This window comes from Vipera berus (assembly GCF_964194415.1).
Source record: "Vipera berus genome assembly, chromosome: 4".
Taxonomy (NCBI): domain Eukaryota; kingdom Metazoa; phylum Chordata; class Lepidosauria; order Squamata; family Viperidae; genus Vipera; species Vipera berus.
This window is the reverse complement of record NC_138206.1, coordinates 100,531,917-100,557,494: the sequence shown is the minus strand read 5'-3', so window position 1 is coordinate 100,557,494 and position 25,578 is coordinate 100,531,917. Positions and strand designations below refer to the sequence as shown.

Sequence of the window (25,578 nt, the reverse complement as noted above, 5' to 3'; positions counted from 1 at the left end):
AAAGCAAAACTGAAGTGATCCAAATAAAGTGAGATAAAGACAGCCCCGCCAAAGAATTGACAATTTGCTTCCTATATTTTCTTCCAATTTTATAATCGCAATTAAAATTAATAATTATGAATTTCACATGGATTTTCCCATAAAATAAAATATTAGCCTTTATTGTCTAAAATTAAGAGTTCTATTTTCTCTGTTCAATTAATTTTTTATTTACGGAAACTGATACTTAAATTTATAAGAGGAAGAGTATCAAGCAACCATTATGATTAGATATAATTGTCATCTTCTCTAGACTATAGTAATGTCTTACTATTTCCAATTACAGCAAAATAGTTTACATAACTTAGTGCTCCTTGCTATGTTTAATTCATATCTCCACAACTTGTGATCCACTAACAACTTAAGTTGGAAGACTCAATAGAACATTTGAAATTTCATCTGAGCAAGTGAAAAAAAGAGCAAAAATAAGATGTATAGAAGCACGGAGAAACAAAAGAACATCAAGTAATAACTCTTTCATTTGAAGACCCAGATCAAAATAAATAATTCTTCATTTACTGGAAGATTAATTAATAGATTACATATTTCCCGGCAGATCATAAACTGTGCAGACCTGACACAAGTATCAATCACAGATTAAGCCACACATCCTCTGGGAAACTAAATAAATTTGTTAATCTGATTACAGCTGGGCAATATATATCCTGCCCATGGCATATTCCATTTTGTTGTTAAAAACAGTATCTTATGACTTTGTAAATACACGGTACAAAACCTTTTGACATCTTAAAGACTAATGCATTTATTTTGGTGTTGGGTTTCTATGGACTAGTTCTCTCCAATTCACCAAATCCAGTCAGCCCACATATATAACACGTCAGATCCTGTACAACAACAATAACAACAACGATGACGATGATGATGATGATGATGATGGAAGGGACCTTGGAGTCTTCTAGTCCAACCCCCTGCTCAAGCAGGAAACCCTATGCCATTTCAGACCAATGGTTGTCCAGTCTCTTCTTTAAAACTTCCAGTTTTTAAGTTTTTAAAACTTCCATTTACTAGCCTAATGTGAACACTCAACTATCAGTTAACAGATAAATGCCCTATAGCTCTAGTTGCAAATTGGCTTGTCATTCTAATGGATGTGACCCAAAGAACAGTGCAGTGTAGCAGTACTCCTGTATTACTTTAGTACTATTCTAGGGTACTAGATTATTAGTGTCTGTGCAATTTGTATTTCATTTGTGTAAAGAATATAGAATTCACCCTAAAGAATTCTACATGCTATAAAAGTAGCACAGGGTGGTTTTGTTTGTTGAAAAACTATTTTTTGCTGTACACATTCTCATTGTTTCCATTCTGTGATGTGTCCTCCTTCCATGATTCCCTATCAAAATAGAAGGAAATGCTGGTCCTAGGATAGGGAATATTGGTGTAAATAGTTCATTGGCAATAGCTTGCAGCTGTATATAATACACTTTAAATAAAGCAAACTCACAAGGTGGCTTTAAATTAATGTATTTTCAATACATTTGGCTTGAGATTCAGTAAGGCACAATAAATGTATACAGTGTACTGATGACAGTATATTCAGACTTGAACTTTTAACACATTTCAGTTGGCAAAATATACAAAGAGAAATGCTACTGAAAGGAAATACTTGTGAAGCATTGCCCTGATTTACAGACAGATACTGCCACACTTTCTTTGTTTCTTCACATTTTTCTTCTGCTGGGATTTATTCTCTGGAAGTATTCGTTCAACCAGTAGAAGTGAACTACTGTTGACACCAGTGCTTTGCGTCTGGTAGCATTTTACTGCCTATATTACAACTATTAAAATTTAGAAAACTGAAATTGCCAGATATAAAATAGCTAGTGGTACTGAGATTATTTCCCAATTAAAGGTAAAATATTATTTGTAAAACATTGCCGTGAAGGAAGTAACTCTTTTCCTGTAATAGCCAAGTTGGAAGGCACTAATTTAAGCATAACTGCACACGGAGTTAAGGATTTACATACTGTATACACGTCTTAAGCAGTGGTGTCATGCAAATATGTGAACAACTGGTTCTCTGTGTGGATGCCACTTCCGGAAGTCCATTCTGGGCCTGGGCAACAAAAAATTAGCTACCAGTTCTGCTGAAGTGGTGCGAACCGGCTGAATCCCACCACTGGTCTTAAGGCAGCTGCCTCCAACACTGTGGGCACCAGGAACTGGTTCCGTGGAAGGAGGATTTTCTGCACACCAGAGAGGATGTGGTTTTGCATGCTGCCTGCATCCCACAGATGGGGCTTCAATTGTTTGTGTGGCCCAGTTTCTGGCATGCCACAGCCCGGTGCCAGTCCATGGACCGGGCATTGGGGAACCCTGTCTTAAGGTACCATGATCTTGCTTTTTCCCTACTTGTTTTTATGTGCAAAACTAGAAAACTACATTTCCCCCACCTGAGAATGAGGTGTCCAGCACCAGGGGTTTCAATGTGTCAAGGGGAGCACAGCTGTGAATAAAAATATGTACCTGATTGTGTTATTTCTTTAGAACAGGACTATTCCATGTTTGATCTCTAAATGAAATACAGCTCACTGGCTAACAATGTGCAGTAGAGAGAGGGGATCAAAAACAGGACAGGTATTATATGAGTCTGGGTGGTAGTGTTCAATGTTAAAACATTACAATTTATTCCTTTAAAGAGAGCTTCTAGAATACAGCAGATTTGGCTTTAAGGATTCTCACTCAGGAAGCATATTCTGGTGAAAGGTTGTACTGATGCAAAAACAGAAATTAATTGCACAACTATATGCATACATTTCTCTGCCTCTGCATAACAAAGCCACACTATATAAAGGACATAAATACAAAACAGCCCATGAATGATTTATCAGCAGCACGTTCAGGAATCCTACAGTGGAATGTCTCTCTGCTCTGGCATTATTAAATGAGGAAGTTGCGAGTTCCTGAGCAAATTTATCCTTCGTAGAACAAGGCTTCAGATTTTGTGGGGCGAGCTTCTTTTTGCTAAATCCACAAAATTAGGCACTTTAAGAAATACAATTCTTAAAAAAAATCTGAACTACAGTATATTGTATGTAAATATAAGGAGCAAGGACTATTTTTTAAAAAAATCTATTTTTCTTCAGTATGACAATTAATATTCCAGCCAAAAAACAGTTTGAATGAATTGGAAGACTTCTCTATGTTTTGATAGGGTTACATTCTGTTAAAGGACAAGAAAAGAGAACCTGCCCCCTCCCAATGATTTCATAAGATCATAGCGCAGTCTCAAAAATTATTAGTCCTTGAGATTCAGATATTGATGAATTGGTGACTGCTTGATCACTTGGAGTAACTTCTGGATAATTCTTCTTAAAATAAACCTAAGAAGGAAAATATTGTATGTTAGATTTATGGTAGCTTATTCTGAAGCCTGTCACTTAAGGATATATATCAAAGGTAAAATACACATTTAAAATCCTTTTATTTCTTTTTTTAAAAAAAATATAAACCTGCCTTCATTTTCAGCAAAGCATACATATTTCAACATATATGGTAGTTATCCTACTAAAAGTGCTAATAATTCTGATCAACAGATAACTATCATTTGACATTAAACTGATAAATAAAATCCTTTTACTGGCTCAGAAATGGAGATAAAAACAGGGTGACAAAGCTGCTTCAAAATCTAGTGTCTGTGCAAGGGCTTTTCATTTTCACACATAAAAATAAGCACAATAGATTTGGATGTGAATATCAAGGTTGTAATCCCTGCATTTTACAAACTATGATTGACAAGCATTGAAAGTTCAGGATAGATGTATGAAATATCCCAGCATTTAATTTGCAATGTGGCAGAGTCACAGAGCTTTACAGAAATATGATCTAGGGAAAGGGTGCCACAATAATGAAAGAGAAAGGCAAAACAGGAACAATGGCTCTAGCAAGCAACTTCTCTAAAATGTAAGATGATACCAAATAATAGAATAGTTCTTTGCTGAGCTTTTGAGTTCTTGAATTCTACCAATTTCGTGCTGAACTGCCAGAGATACAGGTTTCCTGATAAATGTATAATCAGAACATAAAGGAAATGAAATCCTGTCAAGTTTCACTGTTCCACAATCATCAGTTTTTAGTAGTTGTATCATATCTCTGCTCCCTGACAGATGTGGGTAACAAAATGAAATAATGTCAAGACTTGTGTGCTCTTATCGGAAAATGTGTTTGGGTGAAAAGGGGCTTCAAAATGTATTTTTCCCAGAAAGGAGAATGTCAAAAAGTTTTATTTAAAACATATAAAATGCACTATCTTCCACATAGCTGACATATGTCATGAGTCATGCCTAATATTTATGCTTTCTGGTAAACAGTGCAGTGTTTGTTTGTAATTTATATCACTGGGTGATGCTCCAGGCAAAGTTATAAATAAATTGTTCTTCTCATATAAAGAGATGGGTGACGGTCTAATAAAAATTTTACATGTATTTGACAGACATGTATGATATGCGGTTTCACTGTTCTTATTAGTCACCTTTCCACATCTTTATGATAAAGACTGCATTTAAATTCAATCTAGCTTGCCAACTTTTAGGGGGGGGGTTCAGGATCTTATACTTGGTAGAATTACGGGAAAGGCAGAACTCTTCTCATCACTAGATTTCTATGGTGCAATAAGATTTATTGCTGAAATGCCATTTCCAGAACAGTTCTTTTAGGCAAGGGCCCTGTTCTATAATAATTGGTAAGTCCAATTGCAAAACCTTCTTAAAAATCTCTAAATCCAGAACCTATTTTGATGTTCTGAGACCTTGACAACTGGTATGTCCCTCAGAAATATTAACACTAGGTTTTTGTATTTCTCATATATTTGATTTATGAGAAAGAGGTTCCTAACTCTTTAAAAGAAATAAGAATGCCGTAAATTGATGACGACAGTAATTAACTGAATGTGAGGGGTTTTTTTTTGAAGAAGTTCTTACTGAATTTGAAATTTAAACCTTTCCTTTACAGAATTGTTTGGAATCTAAGTTGGTGGGAGTGGAAAATTTATTTCAAATATCCAGCACTTGGACCAAACATCTCTTGTTCTACCCAGATGTTTGTATTTCAGATATTATTAATTTCACAGCGTGTCCAGAAGAATTATTATAGTTTATTTTATTTTTATTTTATACTTATATTTATATTTATTCTATTCTTCCTCTTGGAAGAGCCCAATTATTCCATTTTTAAATTATACTCAATTTGCTCTCTGTTCATTGGACTTTTCCTGGAATAGTGATCAAAGTTCTCTTCTTATCAAATTGCTTGAAGGGAATAAATGAATAACTCAGTACTCTTTACTCAGCTAGATTGATGAATACTATTAGAAAGAGATGAAGCAATTGATAAATGCTTCCGGGTTCCTTAATGTGGTAACATCAGATTTTGGAGGGAGAAAAAATCAGACCTTCTCTAGAACTTCTAGTCTAAGGAAAATTCTACAATTGATGGTGATTTAATCCCCAGCTTCATTGGATGAAAGTAATAAATGATTTCTTTACAATCTGAGTTTATGCTGGATTTTTGGATTTGATTTGATTTTCCCTTCCTGATAATTCCAGAAGTGCATATCAGAGGAAGATTAGTTTTGTGGCCCTCATTGTCCCCATTTTTTTCTATCTATGCAGCTCCAGGGAAAAGTCATAAAGAATTTCTGGATTAGAATCAGAAGGATCATCATTATGGTAATAGTAACAGTGCTGAGGCTATTGCTTTTAGTTTCTTTATCAATTAGTACCAACGAGTCTATGGATATCTTAAACTGTTTCCTGAGCTGAAGTGATAGACTAGATATTGAGGCTTAGTTAAGATGGAGGTATGGTCGATTTATTTGGGATTAGGAGTCCAGTTCTATTCTGAATAAGATTACACTTGCTTCTGAAACATATTTTTGCTTCATTATACTCAAGAATCAAGTAGTCTTATTTTCTGTTGGTATGCTGTGTTAGTTTTTTTCAGATGGATTAAAAGGCCAGGAAAGGAAAAAAGTCTAGGAAGCCTAGGTGGGTAGATTATAAAAGGGAGTGGAAAGTGATATTAGAGGGATATTGGTTTTATCTCAAAGGAGTATTTTGTTGGAGTAAAATAGTGTGGCTTCAAAAGAATATGTGTTTTTCTTTTTGCTTCCTAAATTTGTCTTTCTAAGCAACCATCATCATCACCTCCACCCCTGCACTTTCCTTCCCCCCCCCAGGAATAAAGCTGATAATTGCCTATCCCTTGTGTCTGATTTTTTTTTGTTATGATCTCAACCATTCTCTTAAAATCATATGCCCCAATGATTGAAGGTTCATAAAGTTTATTTAGAGCCAGTTCTAGCCTATAAAGGCTAGAAAGCAGGAGACTGTGAATCCTAGTTCTGCCTTGAGCATGAAATCAGCTAGGTGACCTTGGGCCAGTCACTTTCTCTGAGCCCTAGGAAGGAGACAATGGCAAAGCATTTCTAAAGAACCTTGCCAAGAAAACTACAAGGACTTATCCAGGCACTCTCCAAGAATCAGACACAGAGGGCAGGTAGTCCTCAACTTATAACAGTCCATTCAAAGCTACAACTGCACTCAAAAAAGTGACTTAAGACCATTTTTCACACTTACAACCATTGCAGCATCCCCTAATCATGTGATCAAAATTTGGAAGTTTGACATCTCATTCATATTTATGACGGTTGCAGTGTCCCAGGCTCAAGTGACCATCTTTTACCACCGTCTGACAAGTAAAGTCAATGGGGAAGCCAGATTCACTTAACAACCATGTCACTAACTTAAAAACTGCAATGATTTACTTAACAACTGTAGCAAGAAAAGTCGTAAAACGGAGCAAAACTCACTTAACAAATGTTTCACTTAGCAACATAATTTTTTGGCTCAATTGTGATCATGAGTCAAGGACTACCTGTCGTAAGAAACTACTAAAACTAAAATTAGACAATTACACACACACACACACACACAAACACACACACACACACACACAATATAATATTCACAACCAGTAAGAATTTTTCCTCTAGTTTTCTCTGTCCATGTACAAAACTGCAAATTTATTCATCATATTTGATTTTATTCATAAATTTTTCCTCCACTCATGTACAAAACTGCAGTTTTATTTATCAAAAGCAAGGGAATTTGATGCAGCTTCACTATAATCCTGGATTTACTGAGTGGGAAGAGTAAATGAGTCCAGCACCACACTGTATATCATCTTCTACACAAGCACAAAAACAATCCCAATCATAGCTCTTTTCTGCAATGGGAGCATATGATTTTCCACTCTGGGTATATATTATTCCAAATCCCAGTAATAAAGAATGAAAAAAAGGCTTTATAATTGAAAAGCTACAAGAGCTTTAACTATAGTGGAGAAGATGGGATTTTCTGAAGCCCTGAATATGCTACGTTGTGTGGAAAGTCAATCATTGAGACAAACTTAATTACAACATTTTGTAAAGGAAAAATGGGGCAGGGGGGGGGAGTGGAGAAAGAGACATGCCTTACCTGTTTGGCTGTTTCTAGGATGGAGAGAGCTTCAGCCTTACCCAGTTGTTGAACCATCTTGTAAAACAGGCTCTCCTGTTCTTGCAGCAAAATGTATGGCTCATCATATTCTTTCAGGCGTCCCAAATCTAAGACCTGATGAGTTGGCAGAAACAAGTTGCTTAATAAAGGTGAATTTTGGCAGCAGCCAACAGGCGTCTTCATCCCACTTCATATCCTACTCTAGCGCATATTTACATGGACTCTGTGGATGCTTAAGCTACAATTAATAGGGGAAGTAAAGAAATAAAGATTCTCAATTTTTTAATTATATTTGTACAGTGGCCAGCCTGCTTTAAATTCTGTATAAGAGTGAGGTTGCTGGAAAGGAGAATGAAGGCCAAAATCTTAACCAAAAAAGTTTTGACTAGAAAGCGGAGCTTAAGGAAATACCACCAAGGTTTTTTGACAATACACAAAGACTCGTTCCACAGAATGAGACAGGACACCCAGCCAATTTTTGAGGGGACTCAAATGGCAATCACAGGGATGCGGTGGCTCAATGGGTTAGGATGCTGAGCTTGTCGATCATAAGGTCGGCAGTTTGGCGGGTCGAATCCTGAGTGCCGTGCAGCAGAGTGAGCGCCTGTTACTCGTCCCAGCTTCTGCCAACCTAGCAGTTTGAAAGCACGTAAAATGCAAGTAGAAAAATAGGGACCACTACGGTGGGAAGGTAACAGCGTTCCGTGCGCCTTTGGCGTCTAGTCATGCCAGCCACATGACCACGGAGATGTCCTCGGACAAGCGCTGGCTCTTCGGCTTTGAAACGGAGATGAGCACCGGCCCCTAGAGTTGGAAATGACTAGCACGCATGTGTGGGGGAACCTTTACCTTTTTAAATGGCAATCACACAATAGCTTGCAGCAAAAGTTCACTCTTTATTTTTTCAGATGTACCAAACAGTTCTGACTTTCAAGCATACAAACAATGAACAAGGAAGCATTGCATCTCAGATGTGTAGGACTATCCCCATCAGCCACAACTTACACGATTAAATACAAGAGTTTTTGAAACTATCCACAATTATGGTTCTGCTGCACAGATTCTGGGCATCTTCTCAGATAACCTTCCAGCTCTTGGGATACCATCTAAAACTCATTTTCTTTCTTTTTTTTGCTATGGCCTATGGAGTATAACTTCTTTAGTCAAAAATCCTCTACTGTCATTGAATCAAGATAATGCTGATTTGCTTGCCTGCTTTGCATGAAAATCTACAGCATAAAAGTCTGTGAGGAGCAGTGGATCAAACCAAAATTACAGACATTTTAAAAATTAGCCTATTTGTTTAGAGATACCTGGCACAGGTAGTGGTCGACTTACAAGGTACTAGTAATGGTACTAGTATTCAAGGTACTAGTAATGGTGTTTAAAGCCCTACATGGCAGGGGTCCGGAGTACCTTAGGGAACACCTGCTGCCGGCGTCAACTTCCCTCCGCCCTGTGCGTTCCCACAGAGAGGGACTCCTCAGGGTGCCACCAGTCAGAGAATGTAGATTGGTGGCCCCCAGGGGGAGATCTTTCTCTGTGGGCGCCCCGGAGCTATGGAACCAGTTACCGGTTGAGCTCCGGACGGCGCCCGATCTTCGCTCCTTTCGCCGCGATCTGAAAACATACCTGTTCGAACAAGCCGGCCTGGCCTGAGGGGGGATTGGTGGGGTTTTTTACTATCATTTTATTGGGGGTTTTATTAATGTACCAACTGTTTTTATGGGCATGTATTTAATTATCTTTTAATTTTTGTAACTCTGTGTTTTATTCTTGCCCTGTACACCGCCCTGAGTCCTTCGGGAGAAGGGCGGTATAGAAATATTAATAAATTAAATTAAATTAAAATTACAACCATAATTGAGCCCAAAATTTCTGTTGTTAAGTGAGACATTTGTTAAGTGAATTTTGCCCAATTTTACAACCTTTTTTGCCTTAGTTGTTAAGTGAAACACTGCAGTTGATAAGTTAGTAACCTGGTTTTTAAGCGAATATGGCTTCCCCACTGATTTTGCTTGTCACAAAAGGAGATCACATGACCCCGGGACACGGCGACGATCATAAATATAAATCAGTTGCCAAGTGTCTGAATTTTGATCACATGACCATATAGATGCTGCAGTTGTCATAAATGTGAAGAATGGTCATAAGTCACATTTTTCAGTGCCTGTGTACCGTAGTTTCCGGCGTATAAGATGACTTTTTAACCCATGAAAATCTTCTCAAAAGTCAGGGGTCGTCTTATACGCTGGGTGCTGAAACTTTAGGGACAGGGCTGGCTGGAAAACCTGGAGCGGATCTTCCATTTAGTCTGCGCAGGGAAAGCGGGACCAATTGGAGTAGAAGCTGCAGTCTGTGATTTTTTACAGGCTGGGGTCTGGGCGTCTTTCCTTCTAAAGTTGAAGAGCAGCTGTAGGCAGGTGGGGAATGCAAGAGCAACTTGAAAGGCAGGTGGGGAATGCCGTAGCCAGAGCAGCTGCTTAGCTCTAAGGACACATTTGACTCAGGAACTGGGCGGGCTGGCGGATCTCCCATTTGGTCTTTTTTTAAAAAATCGCATTTATATCCCGCCCTTCTCCGAAGACTCAGGGCGGCTTACAATTTAAAGCACAAATCAATGTGCTTAGCCTTCATTCTATGTATATGCCTGCTTATTAGAGCTTTCACCCCCCCCCCACAAGCAGCATTATTACAAAGTCAGCTTATTGCTCCCAACAATCTGAGTCCTCATTTTACCTACCTCGGAAGGATGGAAGGCTGACTCAACCTTGAGCCTGGTGGGATAAGAACCTGCACTAATTGCAGGCAGCTGGTGTTACTTAAGGCTCTGCGCAGGGAAAGCTTTAGAGTGAATTAGGAAAAGTGAAAAAGTGAATTAGGAAAATAGGAAATGGTTGCTGGAATTGGGTATGTGTAGTTTAACGAAGAGAAGGGTGAGGGGTGACATGATAGCAGTGATCCAATATCTCAGGGGCTGCCACAAAGAAGAGGGAGCCAAGCTATTCTCCAAAGCACCTGAAAGCAGGACAAGAAGCAATGGATGGAAACTAGTCAAGGAGAGAAGCAACCTAGAACTAAGGAGAAACTTCCTGACAGTTAGAACAATTAACCAGTGGAACAACCTGCCTCCAGAAGTGGTGAATGCTCTAACACTGGAAGTTTTTAAGAAGAGCCATTTGTCTGAAATGGTATAGGGTTTCCTGCCTTAGCAGGGGGTTGGACTAGATGACCTCCAAGGTCCCTTCCAACTTATTATTATTATTATTATTATTATTATTATTATTATTATTATTATTATTATTATTATTATTATTATTAATCCACTTGCACTGTTTTATGTTTACATGTTTGATGACAGCCTTATGTTTATAAGTGACAGTTTTCCTACTAAGTACCTGCATGTCATAAGCATTTGAATTAAAATTACCATATTAAAATCAAATCTGATGTTTTTTAATTTTTATTTGGTGTGCGTTGGAAGAGGGGTAGTCTTATACGGCGAGTATAGCCCAAACCCTATAATTTAACAGGAAATGTAGGGGGTCGTCTTATACGCCCAGTCGTCTTATACGCCGGAAAATACGGTAAATTTGAATAAGTTGTTGTAAGTCGAGGACTATCTGTATTTGCTCCTTTTGGAGGGTGTCTTCATAGCTAACTTTCCCTATGAAACCTCCCATGGAAAACATTAGTCTCATTCATCAACTGGCAATGTTTCTAGACACCATTGTGAAGGAGTGGAAATGTTAGGAAATTCAAGGTCAGGAAACAAACACTTCAAGATCAGGAAAAAAACAATCTAAAAGTGCTACAAAAATGTTCAGCGGTATAATAACAGAACCTTGAATTCTGTCAAAGTTTCCATCTGCCCCATCTTTTAACCAACAGAATCAAGGCAGTTGTTTCTCATGCTTTTCATTTTCTTAGGACTGAGTTACTGTTTCTCCTTCTTTAACAATTCATCCATTCCTTCCCTAAACTGCACTCTACACTGACAACAGTCAACTTGTTGAAAGGTATATTTAACGACTGCCCTGTTTAGTGACTTAGCAGCTGCTCTGTTAAGCAACTGCTCAAAGTTACAACAGTGCTGAAAAAATATGACCAATCATCATTTGACTCTTGCAGGGTCCCTGCATCCAAGTAGTACAGATTTGGGTGCTTTGAAACCAGCAGGCATCTACCTTCATTGCAGCATCCAATGGTCACATACTGTAATCACCATTTGTGTGTTTCACAACTGGCTTCCGACAAGCAGAGTCAATGAAGAAGCTGGCAGCCAAATCGCAACTTGTGGTCACGTGATGTCTCAAAGAACCATGATGACTTGCTTAATGACTGAATGGAAAGTAATAGCGTAAGGCTGTGTGTTCACGTGATGTTTCATTTACCGACCACATTGCTTAGTGATGGAGTAAGCAATTGTGGTTGGTAAGTGTGGTTGGTAAGTGAAGACTACCTGCTTCAGCCCTATTTTCCCTGCAGCTCCTTCATGGAAAGCTCGCTCACGCTGAACAGAGCTACACTGAGGAAGATTAATTTGCCAGGATAAATGTGTAGCTTTGCCCCTATGATTTAGAAAATACGTTACACAATTTGCTTTTCCCCAACGAAAATAAATTGCTTGCAAATTTTTTTTTTTAAAAGGATGACTTTCTGAAGACATATGAATGGAGTTATGGTCATAAAAATTTAGCAGCTTGACACCTCTTTTTCAAAAAAGTTTTTTTTTAAAAAAAAAAAAGCCACTGAAAGACCAAAAAGTCCATTGGAAATAACAATCCCCACACACCTCACAAGAATACTGTAAAATCCAAACAATCCTATGTACTGTATGCTTATCTGAAGTAATTCCCATTGTTTCACCTGGCAAGTGTGCTTTGAATCACGATCTAATTAAGGTTACTCATTTAGCTTTCCATTTTAATATTATATGACACTGCAAATATTCTTGTAATCTCAGAGCTACTATTCTCGACACAGATTTAAATTCCTTCTCTTTATTCTGTTTTATTTACACATACAAGAACACATTACAAATCTTAAATTCATTGCACCCTCATTGACTATGTTTAATTATAATTAAAATCACCTTTCTGAAGGGTTTAAAGATAACTGAATCTTTCATCTACAGAGCACCAGCATAACAATCAAGATGTCCTATAATTTTGCAAGCCAATTTAGATGCCTTGAATGTGTAATTTAAAAAGCAAAGCCCTTTATTGAATAACCACTCCCTTAGAAATGAAAGGGGGAAAATCCAGGCTGTAAATATAGGCTTCGTCTTCCCAAAAGAGTGAAACGTTTTCACTTTGCATTAAATAGAGCATATCCTGCTTTGTATGAAAATGAGCCTCTGTGTGGCCGTAGTGGCCACCAGTTTCTATCTACATCTTTCTTAAGCTGCACTTCAAAGAAAACCTGTCCAATTATTTTTTGTCTGTTGTGCTTTCAGCAACAAAAGAGCAATGCTATTAATTACTTAGTACATGGCCATATGAAAGCCTCCAAAATTGCAATAAAACAGAAAGGAAAAATATTAAATGCATAGTAATCACAGGATCACCCAAAGCCCAGATCACTTTAGTGACATGGCAAAGGCCATTTATATGGTGTGGAAGAAGGCGATGTTAAACACTCCTGTATTTTTTCCAAGAAAATCACATGGACAGACACTACTAAATGATTGACAATATAGTGCCAGATAATGAGCACCTCAAGTCAGATGCCATTCAACATGATACAGATAATCCTCAGTTCACGACCAGTTGTTCAAAAACTGATCGAAATTATGAGGGGGTGGAATGAGGGGGATTTACAACCAGTCCTTGGGAATTCTGGCCACTACAGCATCCTTGCACTTAATGACTGCAGTCTGGGTGCTCAGCCATACATCTTCCAAGGTTGGGAAACACTATTATAGATGCAAAAGTTGGATTTAAAAAAAAAAGCAGAATGGAAGTAGCATTGATCCTTTTGAGCTTTGGTGTTATAAAAATAGAGAGTACCACAGACAGTCGGGGAAACATGCAAATGAATGATAAAATAAAACCATCATGGTCCTCACACAGGACTCAAAGAACCAGACTCAAATAATTATATTTTGGACACTGTATGCAAATATCCAGCTCCCTTGAGAAGTACATAATACTTGAGAAAGCTGAAGGAAGTAGGTGGACTGACGGCAAACTGGATGGACTGATTACAACAGCAATGAATATACTGCTGAGAGACCTAAAAGACTATTCTAGAAAAGATCTATCTTTGTGGTTGCTAAGAATCGATACTGACTTGATAGTATCTATCAATCAATCATCTACTTCTGTGCATTTGATTTGTCTTGCCCAAGTGTAAGACCTTACTTTTGTCCCGACTTAATTGTATTTTGTTGGATAAGAACCAGTGTTCAAGTCTGTCAAGATTCTTTTGGAACTTGAGTTTATCTTCTAAAGCGTTGGCTATTCTCCTCTGCTTGGAGTCACCTGCAAAGTTGATGAGTTTCCCATCTACAGCAATATACTCTGCCTTGTTTTGAAGATCACTATACAAATCTTAAGCAAACAATGAAATAATTATGCTCCAGAGTAAGGGAATCTGTATTGAACAGTGTACCATATTTCAGTTTGTTCATGGTGCATATTTTACTTTGCTTCAAAAATTTAGACTCAACAGTATACAGGAAAGCTTGCTAAAATTTGAAATAGATAGCAGCAAACATGCAAATCCTAGCAAAGAATATGGCTCCTAGTGAAAACTGCACTGTTCCTTCAAAGTGTTATCAACAGACACAATCCAAAGCACTCTTGGACTTCAGTTCTGAAGAACTGCACAGCCCGACTCAAGCAATTTGTGGTCCACCAAACCTAATGCAGCTCAGAACTACAATTCAGGATGTTTCCAGTGCTCGTGAGACATTCACTTCCCAACCAGCATAAAAAACAGGATTTATCATGTAAAATTCCTGGCTTTTCCAATTTTGCATCATTCATAATTGTGGGTCGGGTTTTATTTTATTTTTTACAGCCATTCCACATGAAACATGAACAAAATAAAATCTACTGTGATGAGACAAAAGCCAAGGAGATCATGGGATTTTCTTCAATGTATCTACATAAACATAAAGTTCAGCAGAAATTTTCATCCTCTGAGAATGTCTGAGGTCCGCATATCTTTGAAAAACAACTTGCTGGAATGAAACGGTTAAAGAGAAGAAGGTGGGAGCAGGCAGGCAGTATGAGCAACCTATGTGAGGTCACATCACAGATGTTGAAGAAGAGCCTTCGGCAAGGGTTAGGTACTTCTATTCCAACAAATGCATATATAAATTATAATCAAAAGCTTAAACATCAGCCAAGTTTCTGACATTCTTGCTTAGTCTGAGAAAAAACTTAGTTTCAGGAACTGAAGCCATGAGAATGAAGGAAACCTACTTATAACAACTGTTGTAAAGTGGAAAAAAAATGGGGCAGAATCCAACCACTAACTATTTGTATTTAATTTTGTCATCAAATTACACCTAGATGGGAGGGCTCATCATACCTTCTCACAACTTATTTTTTTTGTTCTAGTTACTATCACAGAATGCAAAATCTGTTACATTCATCATACAAATCAGACAGTTCCTGAGATATAAGACGAGGCAAAATAATCTGAAATGATAGAAAGGCAGTAATATTCTAGCACAGAAGCTAAACCAGAGAACATGATTTGAATACCGGATTTCACATAAATGAATTGGTGTGACCTTTTCCTGAGATATCGATTAGGTTATTCACCAAATATTAACAAATGAGTCGCAATCATGAAAGCCTCTCTCTTGCTGCTGCTACCTTGGCCCTTATTTTTGGCTTCTTGTTGCACATAGTAAAAGAGCTTAGTCAAACCTTAAAACAGTATCATCAGAAAGGGTGATTTGGGGAGCAAAGATGAGGTAAACAGATGGTGATTCCCCTCCATACCCATTACGTATGAAATGAAATTTGTCTTATAGTTATTGTACATTTGTCAAGAATTATGAACTCAGTGAGGGTGAAAAAAATCTACTACCCTGAACTCATAGAAATTCTTATCCTGGCAAGAATTTTAAATGATCTACCAGACCAAACATATCTATAATTTTATAGATAATATTTACAGAGATGAGAGCTCAGAGCAATGTTTCTTCTTCCCAGACCAGCATAGGCCAATATTCAAGAAATTCTAAACTCCTTCAGCAGCATAAATGGTTAAGCAGTTAAAATCAATTCTTATGACAGAAGTAGCTGGTACAACTTGATAGTCACAAGCTAAGCTGTACCCTGGCAGGAAGGTTTTTCTATAAATCATAGGCAACTTCTTGCTGCATTGAAAAAAAAAAGTAAATATATTTTTTCTTCCGAGATGACTATTTTTTTTTTACCCCAGCAAAGTTTAATGTACCTATTTTAGAGCAATAAACTTCACTACTTCTTTCTAGCTACATAAGAAACAGAATTTTTGAAAGCTGTAATTTTCTTAGGTAGTCAGACATTCAATTTTTGTAAAAAAAAAATGGTGGTACCTCTGGTGTATTACGGTGTGAATGTGATAAATTATGAAATAGAATGAAGAAAAGTACATGTTTTTGTCTATTTTGTGCCAATGAGCTGTTACTCATTACAAAACTATAAGGATGGCTTTCTTTAACAGGCTTGTTATTTATAAATACACAATTGATGAAAGTAATGTAGAGCCTTGATTTCAAACAATCTGAAGTTATTTTGTCATGCAAATAGATCTTTGGAATGTTCACATAAAATTCAGGTGTCTGTTTACTATTCTAGAGTTTTGTGTGTATTATTTTATATTCAATCTTCTATAACACGGGTGTCAAACTCGCCGCATCACGTAACGTGTCGCGATGAATTGTGATATTTTTTTTACATTGCTGGACCTGGGACGGGCGTGGTGTCCATATGATGCAACCAGCCTGTGGGCTGGCAGTTTGACACCCCTGTTCTATAAGTATATCTTTCATATCATTTTTCTACATACTTCCAAACTGTAGGTATGTTGAAATAAATTTAAGGGTAGTATTTTTAATGCAATTATTTGAATGGAATTGGATCTGCTTACACATGGGATGATCTATGATTATTAGAACAGCTTTCTGACTTCAGTCCAAGTAATCTCCAAACTACCCTCACAGGATTCAAAAGAAACTGCTTCGAAAAATAACAACTGAATTAGATTATCAGCCTGTGGACTTTCAACCCAATTTCTAATACTGTATCTCTAAGATATCAGTATAACTGTTTGGTCAGAAGATTTAATCTGGAATTAAAAGAGCAGGTATAGTTGCTCTCACACCAAGGATAGTAAGACCTTAGAGTTGGATTTTTTTTTTAAAAGTATGCATATGCTATGCCTTCAATTTAAAACAAAATGCCTTTCCTATTTTGAAATTCCATTGAAATTTGTTTAATATTAGCAACTGCTGTGGAGACTAAAGCAAGATTGGGATATACCTTGGTGATTGCTACAATTGCTGCAATCCTAGAGGTTTCTTTCTGTTAGGTAAAATGTTGAGGAAGAAATTCTCTGCTGAGATAACCAGCAAAAAACCTAACACAGATTCACCACACAAATTATTTTCTTCTAGCCAGGAGATGTTATCAAAACTAGGGTAACTCCTGGGTACACCCTTCACAGTATCTGTAAACCACTTCTAAGACTTCTAATTCACATTCTGTACTTATTTAGAGATTTCCTTCAAATGTTACAATGTGGTTAAACTCTAGAATTTTCCTCCTTAAAGAAAAAATGAAATGAGATAGGGTGGGGGTTTTTTGTTTTGTTTTTGTCATAGCACAAAGTAACAAACTTATAACAAAATTAGTTCTGATTAAGCAACCTATCAGCCCAGCAAATAAATAATAATGATCCTTGATAATACCACCAAGCTAAAATGGTGAGGGAATCAAAGAGCATCCAACCCACCAAGGCATTCCAAAATTTTGATACAAAAAGATATGGCTCGACTTGGCATCTAAAACTATAATGAAATGATATTTAGTTGGCTTCAGCAAAATACATTCCCAAGTGTAGGCATTTCCCCACAAGGCACCTTGCTTCAGAAACAGGAAATCAAATTTGCCATGTGTGCAAATGAGTCTAAACCTCTGGGCAAAAGAAGAAAATTCAGATCAGAAGAGACACTCTCCAAGTATTTAACAGATATTTACAAGAAACTGAAACCATGAGTCAAGAAATCAGATTGCCAGTGCAACCGGACCAAAACTGGAACAAAACAGCTGCTATGAATGTATAACTGGGCAGTCCTTTTCAACCTGATTCCCATCTACCCCAGACTGTGAAAAAATAAAGATCTTAATGGTCCCATCTGCGTTGATTCCATAACATTTACTATCACTCAGATCAGCCATGTGACCAAAACCTAAACAAGTAATAAGTGTTGTCTGGAAGGTATCCCATTCTTTTACCCAACTGCCTATAAGCCAATGCGGGTAATCAGATACTCCAGTGGCTCTGCCCTCTGAAATCAGTTCCTTTTCCTCTTGCACAACTTGGCATTATATGCATGTACTGGTTCTGGGCTTTGCAGATTGCAATACATAGGCAAGGGGAGGGAGCATTGCTAACAACATCAATGTACAACAACATAAAAACAATAGGGGTTCTGGAGGCTAAATCATATGATGAATGGTTGAGAGAGCTAGATATGTCTAGCCTATTGAAGAGAAGGATTAGGGGTGGCATGATAACTGACTTCCAGCATTTGACAGGCTGTCACAGAGAAAAGGGGATTGATTTATTCTCCAAAACACCAGAGGGCAGGACAAGAAGTAATGTTGTTAAAGACAGATCCAACCTAGAAGTAAGGGAGAAACTTCCTGACTGAGATAAAAATTAATCAATCAAATAGCTTGCCTCTTGGAGTTGTGGGTGCTCCATTGCTGGAAGTTTTCAAAAATAGACTGGACAACCATTTGATTGTAATGGTATAAGATCTCCTGCCTTGAGTAGCGGGTTGGACTAGAAGACCTCCAAGGTCCCAGTTGAATGATTCTATGTATTAGCATGCAAACAATAAATAGTATACCCAGACTCTCAGGAAAGCGCTTGTATCTTGTTGAACAGCCTTGAGCAAAAGTAAAATTACTGCTTATATACCCTTGGCCTAGTATATTATAAAAGTGTAACATTGCATTGTTGTAGATAAATGCATGTGGATGATTTACTTATTTTTCCCTTCCTACTAGGTTGGCATGTTAAGTAGCCTGAGGCTGCATCCCCTATTTAGTTTAGATATTTTAATTGCAAATAGCATGCTAAAATCACGCTGGCATATTCAGGCAGGGAAAAAAATGTGTAGTGGATTTCTCTGGACACTTTAAAAAAAATTGATGTCCTCCATGATCTGAAGAGCAAGCTATAGGATCGACAATGATACAGGAATTTCCTAAGAAAGGACACAGAATATTAAGTTGGAGAGATCTCCTTTTCTCTCAAAACTTATTAAGAATAGTTTAAGATGATGTACTCAAAACAGCAATAAAGAAAAACCAATTAAATGAAAGAAAAATATTCCAGTAATATCAAAAATGTGAATTTATTAGTTGTTTCAAATTAAGTCAATAACAGAGCATGTACTTTGCAGGCATTTCTATGAAGGGCTGGAAAATAATTGTACTGTAAACTTTTGGGAGATGAGTTCCATGTGTCTAAATCCATATATAAAATCAGGGTTTATAAAATAGCTTTATAAAATATAAAATAGCAGCCTAAGCTGTTAAAAACACAGTAGGTAAGGACAACTCCAAAAGTCTGATCATAAATATCTGAATCAAGGAATGACCCATAATAATGGGCTTTTCAAAACAATTGTCTCGCTAGCAAAACAGAACATTTTAACATCTTAATCTGACCACTTGCACATTCTAGCAGTTTGTAAACACTACTTTGAAAAGTGAACAACATACTAACTTAATGAGGTAATGCATCAAATCAGAAAGATACATAATTTGTTCTAGGAACTTTTGGAAGATACTGATTATATAAACCCACATCAGCAAGTGTTCAGATTAAACATCTGTGTCTGAAGTTTTTTAAAACAACAACAAGAAGAAGAAGAAGAACTCTAGACCTCTTATCAAATGTTGAAACAATTGTCTAGCAAGTTCAGTGGAATCACATCATGAAAGAGTGGCTGGGTAGTGGGGCATTGTTTTGCAGTTATGCCATTCTGAATGTTGGTACTGTAGAAAGATACAACGGCTTTGGCTCCACGTTCCTTGAGATCCAACTTTGCCCTCAATATCCTTGAATCAGATAACTGATCCATACACTGACAATGTCTCACTAATGTGACAACTTCTTTTGCGTCAAATTCAATTGAAGAGTGCCCATGTATAAATTAAAAAGACTAATAAACAGAAATTCATTCAGAGAAATCAAACTCTTGAATGCGGCCTTCCAGCTGCCACAGAAGTGATGCTGGAAATGCTCCTCAACTTGATATTAAAATTCAGTGAGCAGCAGCTATTAAAAAATGTTTATATTTTTAGATAGTGAACTAACTGCATTCCTCCTAGAAATCTAGTTACTAACATTTTTTCAGGACATTTTTGGATTAGATTATAGTATGGATTCTCCAGGTCTACCCATGATAACTATTCAGACTTAAATGAAAAAAAATTACATCCTCCACTATGGCAGACTCAAAATACATTTCAGATGAATTGTAGTGGTGCATTAAACACCCTCAAATCAAAGGAAACGAATGTCATTGTTCTCTTCAGTGACCTAATTCTGATATGCATTAGTAAATGACTTCTCTGTTCCTCTATCCATATTTTGTTGCAGTAAAATATGGGAGTAGATCAGGGGTCTTCAAACTTGGCCCTTTTATGACTTGTGGACTTCAACTCCCAGACTTCCTCAGCCAGCATGCCTGGCTGAGGAATTCTGGGAGCTGAAGTCCACAAGTCATAAAAGGGCCAGGTTTGAAGACCCCTGGAGTAGATCTTACAGTAGATGAAATCTACTTGCAAATGAAGATGTCCTCACTTCAAAAGTCCTTTGTCAAATAATTATATAATGTGGTACAGGTTTGTTTTGCTGAGATTACTATTTTGTGACTTAATAATAATTTAACATAAACAAAATTGAAGGGAAAAAGGAAACGGAAAGGAAATGAAAACCAGGTTATAGTTGGATAAATAGGGAATATGTAAGCGGCACATAAAGTTTTTATTTATTTAATTGATTAGATCTAAATGAGTATATATGATATTGCTTTTAAAATCTAACACTTAGAATTAAGCGCAACACAGAATATAAATATCAGAAACAAACAGATGGAATCATACACAACTGAAATATTAAGAAAGAAGCGCAAATGTTGAATGTGGTACAAATCCATATATGAAAGTATAACCTTGAAGTAGTTTCCATTCAAATTAAAATTCTTTGTCAAATTTACTTTTCATATACAAAATTATTCTGGATTTCAAAGCATACCTCCACAACTTTAGCCAATCTTTCAATGGCCATTCTTCTATCTATAGAGTAGACAAAATGTCTTTTCCAATGAGAAACAGATGCAGATCTCATTCAGAAAACTTTGTGGGAATATATGGCTTAGTAAATTTTAATAAAAATAATATTTTCTCTCACAATATGGTATGTTCCATTCATTGTATGCTGCATTTTATTACTATATTCAGGTTTTTTCCTAGATAGACTGTTATAGAGTATTTTACTCTTTTGAAAGACTAATTTAATATTTCTGTTTGGCAAATGTATTCATTAATAAATATTTTTTATCACAAGTACTTTCAGACAGGCAAATAAAATCACAGATGAGATGGGTGGTGTTGAAACATGATGAATAAATAAAAATAAAAACTAAAGCAATGCAATCATGAATTTGTAGAAAATGAGCATTTATTCTGCAACATAAAGCAATAAAAACTTAGGTAGAGGTAAAGGTTCCCCCACACATGCATGCTAGTCATTTCCCACTCTAGGGGCCGGTGCTCATCTCCGTTTCAAAGCCGAAGAGCCAGCGCTTGTCCGAGGACGTCTCCATGGTCATATGGCCGGCATGACTAGATGCCAAAGGCACACGGAACGCTGTTACCTTCCCACCGTAGTGGTCCCTATTTTTCTACTTCCATTTTTACATGCTTTCGAACTGCTAGGTTGGCAGAAGCTGGGACACGTTACAGGCACTCACTCTGTTACGTGGCACTCGGGATGCGACCCGCCAAACTGCCGACCTTCTGATCGACAAGCTCAGTGTTCTAACCCACTGAGCCACCGCGTCCCTTATAATAAAAACTTAGTATATAATAAAAGCACTGTTCTTGAAGCACTAAGTCTTTCTAGAAGTTATGTTATTAAACTGCAGTCAGGCAGGAGTCAGTGGCCAACTTTGACAAAAGCTGTGTGCAGAGTAAGACCTGAATATCCCAAGCTGTATATTAGACTGGGAAGAATGCAGTGGTGAACTACTTCAGAACTACTGCCAAGAAAATTACAAGCTTGTCAAGTTCAACAGAAAAAAAATGTTTGTTTTCCATATTGCCATCTTTACAGGCATAGCCCATTTAATTACTCTGTATTAAACTTTTTCAAGAGATCGGAAAGATTACCCCCAGAGTCTTCTTATTAATCAAGAGTATTACAATCTATCTTGTACAGATGAACATATGAAATAGACAATGCCAAAAAATTATCCAATCTTTGTTGTTAGCCACTAAATATATTCTAGCAAAACAATGAAATAATAAAATACCGTATATACTTGAGTATAAGCCGAATTTTTCAGCCCACTTTTTGGGCTGAAAAAATCCACTTCGGCTTATACTCCAGTGAACAAAAAAAAAGAACTTACCGAGGACTTGCGCGCGGCCGAGGCTTCGGTGCTTCCGGGATCGCGCGCACCTCTCCCAAGCCGCCGCCGTCCGGAGACCTGCCGAAGTTTGGGGAGGTTTGGGGAGGTGCGCGCGCACCTCCCCAAACCTCCCCAAATGTCGGCAGGTCTCCGGACCTCCGCGCCCTGCCTGCCTGTTTCTTTCCGCTGCCTGGCTGCCCTACGATGTAACCCGCTTCATGATAGAGTGCGACGCCTGCAAGGACTGGTTTCACGGCAGGTAACACAAAGCGGTCATTCTCACCTTTCCCTCCCCCCCTCGCCCGCCCACTCGCTTTTTTTTTCCTCTCAAGCATCACTGGACTGGGCCAGGGAAATCAGAGAGAAGCTGGGCGTGCAGCGTCACGGCGACGGCTGGAAGCCTCGCCCAGCTAGAGACAGAGAGGAGGGAGGGAGGGCGCGTGCAGGCAGAGAGGGTTTGGTCAGGGTGGCGGCGGCGGCAGACGCGGGGAGCTGAGGCGCCGTCCGGTAGGTAGAGGCCGTTATGGGAAGGAGGCGGGAGAAGGGACGTGTGGGGGAAGTACGGGGGCCGTGTAAACGGAGTACGTGCAACGCCGCGCGGGTCTGATAGAACTGGGCCGGCAACGGGTGCTTGTGAAGCGGCTGAGGGCTGGCTAGGAAGGGGGCGGCGGCGGACGCGGGGAGCTGAGGTGCCGTCCGGTAGGTAGAGGCCGTTATGGGAAGGAGGCGGGAGAAGGGACGTGTGGGGGAAGTACGGGGGCCGTGTAAACGGAGTACGTGTGGCGCCGCGCGGGTCTGATAGAACTGGGCCGGCAACGGGTGCTTGTGAAGCGGCTGAGGGCTGGCTAGGAAGGGGGCGGCGGCGCTGGCGCTTTGCGGGTGGGACAAGGCTCTCGAGAGAGAACATGGCGGAGGCGGAACCGACCCCGCCGTTCCCTGCAGGGGAGAGAAGCCGGGCAAGCGCTGCTCCAGTCCTCACTCTTCTTCCCTCTCCCGATTTTGCCTTCCTCTCCAAGATAAGTTCGAGCGGTAGGGGAAAGTTAGAGCCCCTTTCCGAGGCCGCCCCTTACTTGGGATTGTTGGGCGAGAAGGCGACGTGGGCACGGAGGAGGAAGTAAGTCGCGCTTTACTCGTCGCTGCGGGGCGGGGAGAAAAAAGTTCTTGCCGGCCGGACTTGGATGGCGGCAGCGGCCTCAGCTGGGAGCCGCAGCCCCGCCTAGTCCGGCTGAGCTGAACCAGCTCAACACAAAGCGATCGGGCCTTTCCTCCCCCCCTTTCCCTCCCCCCTCCCGCTCTAGGGCAGAGATCCCCTTCCTATCGCTCGGGGTCTTTCGTCTCTTTGGCTCGCCAGGGCTGGAGCGGCGAGAGCGAGCGGCAGAGGAGAGATGGTGGGCTCCTGGCTGCCGCTTCTGCTCTGTGCAGTTTTCCAACAGGCCTTTTTGGAGAAGAGGAGGCAGAGGCTTGCGGAGCGCGGATCCAGCCTCCGCCGGCGGCAGAGGCTTGCGGAGCACGGATCCAGCCTCCGCCGGCGGCAGAGGCTTGCGGAGCGCGGATCCAGCCGGCGGCAGAGGCTTGCGGAGCGCGGATCCAGCCGGCGGCAGAGGCTTGCGGAGCGCGGATCCAGCCTCCGCCGGCGGCAGAGGCTTGCGGAGCGCGGATCCAGCCGGCGGCAGAGGCTTGCGGAGCGCGGATCCAGCCTCCGCCAGCGGCAGAGGCTTGCGGAGCGCGGATCCAGCCGGCGGCAGAGGCTTGCGGAGCGCGGATCCAGCCTCCGCCAGCGGCAGAGGCTTGCGGAGCGCGGATCCAGCCGGTGGCAGAGGCTTGCGGAGCGCGGATCCAGCCTCCGCCGGTGGCAGAGGCTTGCGGAGCGCGGATCCAGCCTCCGCCGGCGGCAGAGGCTTGCGGAGCGCGGATCCAGCCTCCGCCGGCGGCAGAGGCTTGCGGAGCGCAGATCCAGCCTCCACCGCCGACAGAGGCTCGATCCGCCGTTCTGCAAGCCTCCGCCGCCGGTTAATACCCTGTATTCAGCTCTGGGAAGTGGGGGGAAGGGGGAGAGAGGGGGAGTTTGGGAGGAGGGGGAGGGGGAGCTCCACGGTGCAAAAATAAAGCCCTGCCGCTCTTCGCGTTGCTTGCCCGACTGGCTGTCACGGGACCGCACGGATCGCCTCGCTCCCACCGGCAGCTGATTCCTTCGAGTTTGGTCTCGAGCGATTTTGCATTTTCTCCAGTGCTGAAAGCCACTCGGGGAACTTGAGTTACCGGCTCCCCGATCGCTCCACCCTCATCTTCTCTTCGTTCCCGCTTCCCCTTCCGAAGGTTCCTCTCGCCGTCCGTGACTAAAGTCCCACTCCCACCCCCCGCAGCAGGTTGGATCCCCCCAACTATCTTGAGTACCTCCTAGAACCCCGCGCTGCCCTCCCCCAGGCCACCGCAGCCGGAGAGGACGGCTCTGAAGTTAGATATTCCGCCCGTAAGTCGCAGAGGGACCCCGGGTGTTCATAATTGATCCATAAAAACCTAATACCGAATAAAAGTACGATACATCAATAAAAAGATCCAATTTGATTTTTTTCCCCCGCCACACACACACACACAGGTTGGAGACCCTCCGACGTGGCTTGGGCACCCAGAGGCTCCCGCTGCCCCCTTTTCTCCACCGGGCGATAGAGGCAAAACGTGCACCGGCCCTGCCCCCATCCACCTCCAGTATGGATGGCTCTGCCAAAAGAAAAGCAGCCGAAGCAAGCCTCCCATTGAGAGAATGGGGCAGTGGAGGCTTGCAGAACGGCGGATCGAGCCGAGGCTTGCAGAACGGCGGATCCCAGCCTCGGCTTATACTTGAGTCAAGAACTTTTTCCAGTTTTGGGGGGTAAAATTAGGGGTCTCGGCTTATACTCGAGTCGGCTTATACTCAAGTATATATGGTACATCTTTCTTAAGATTAAAGGTACTAGAAGTGTAAAAAATTCCTTTGCCTGAAAAATTAATTGAAGAATCATTTAATCCCTAATAGTTGACTATCACAGATGATTAAAATGCTGTATTTATGAACTTTCTCTCACTAGTGAGGGAATACAACCACTGATAGGAGGGGGAAATCTCTTTAGAAGATTTTTAGGCTTTAAGAGTATCCATATTCAT

General features: G+C 40.1%; 1 protein-coding gene across 1 annotated transcript in view; it reads right to left on the bottom strand.

Annotated features, from left to right (window-relative positions):
* Positions 1-2,658: 2,658 nt before the first annotated feature.
* Positions 2,659-25,578, bottom strand: part of ABCC4 (ATP binding cassette subfamily C member 4 (PEL blood group)) — a 220,790-nt gene continuing 197,870 nt past the window's right edge. The window contains exons 30-31 of the mRNA XM_081326452.1: positions 7,536-7,670; positions 2,659-3,383 (exon numbers count right to left, since the gene is read on the bottom strand). Of these exons, the coding sequence (XP_081182578.1) occupies positions 3,276-3,383; positions 7,536-7,670 (243 nt within the window). The 3' untranslated portion in view covers positions 2,659-3,275. The remainder of the gene's footprint in view (positions 3,384-7,535; positions 7,671-25,578) is intronic.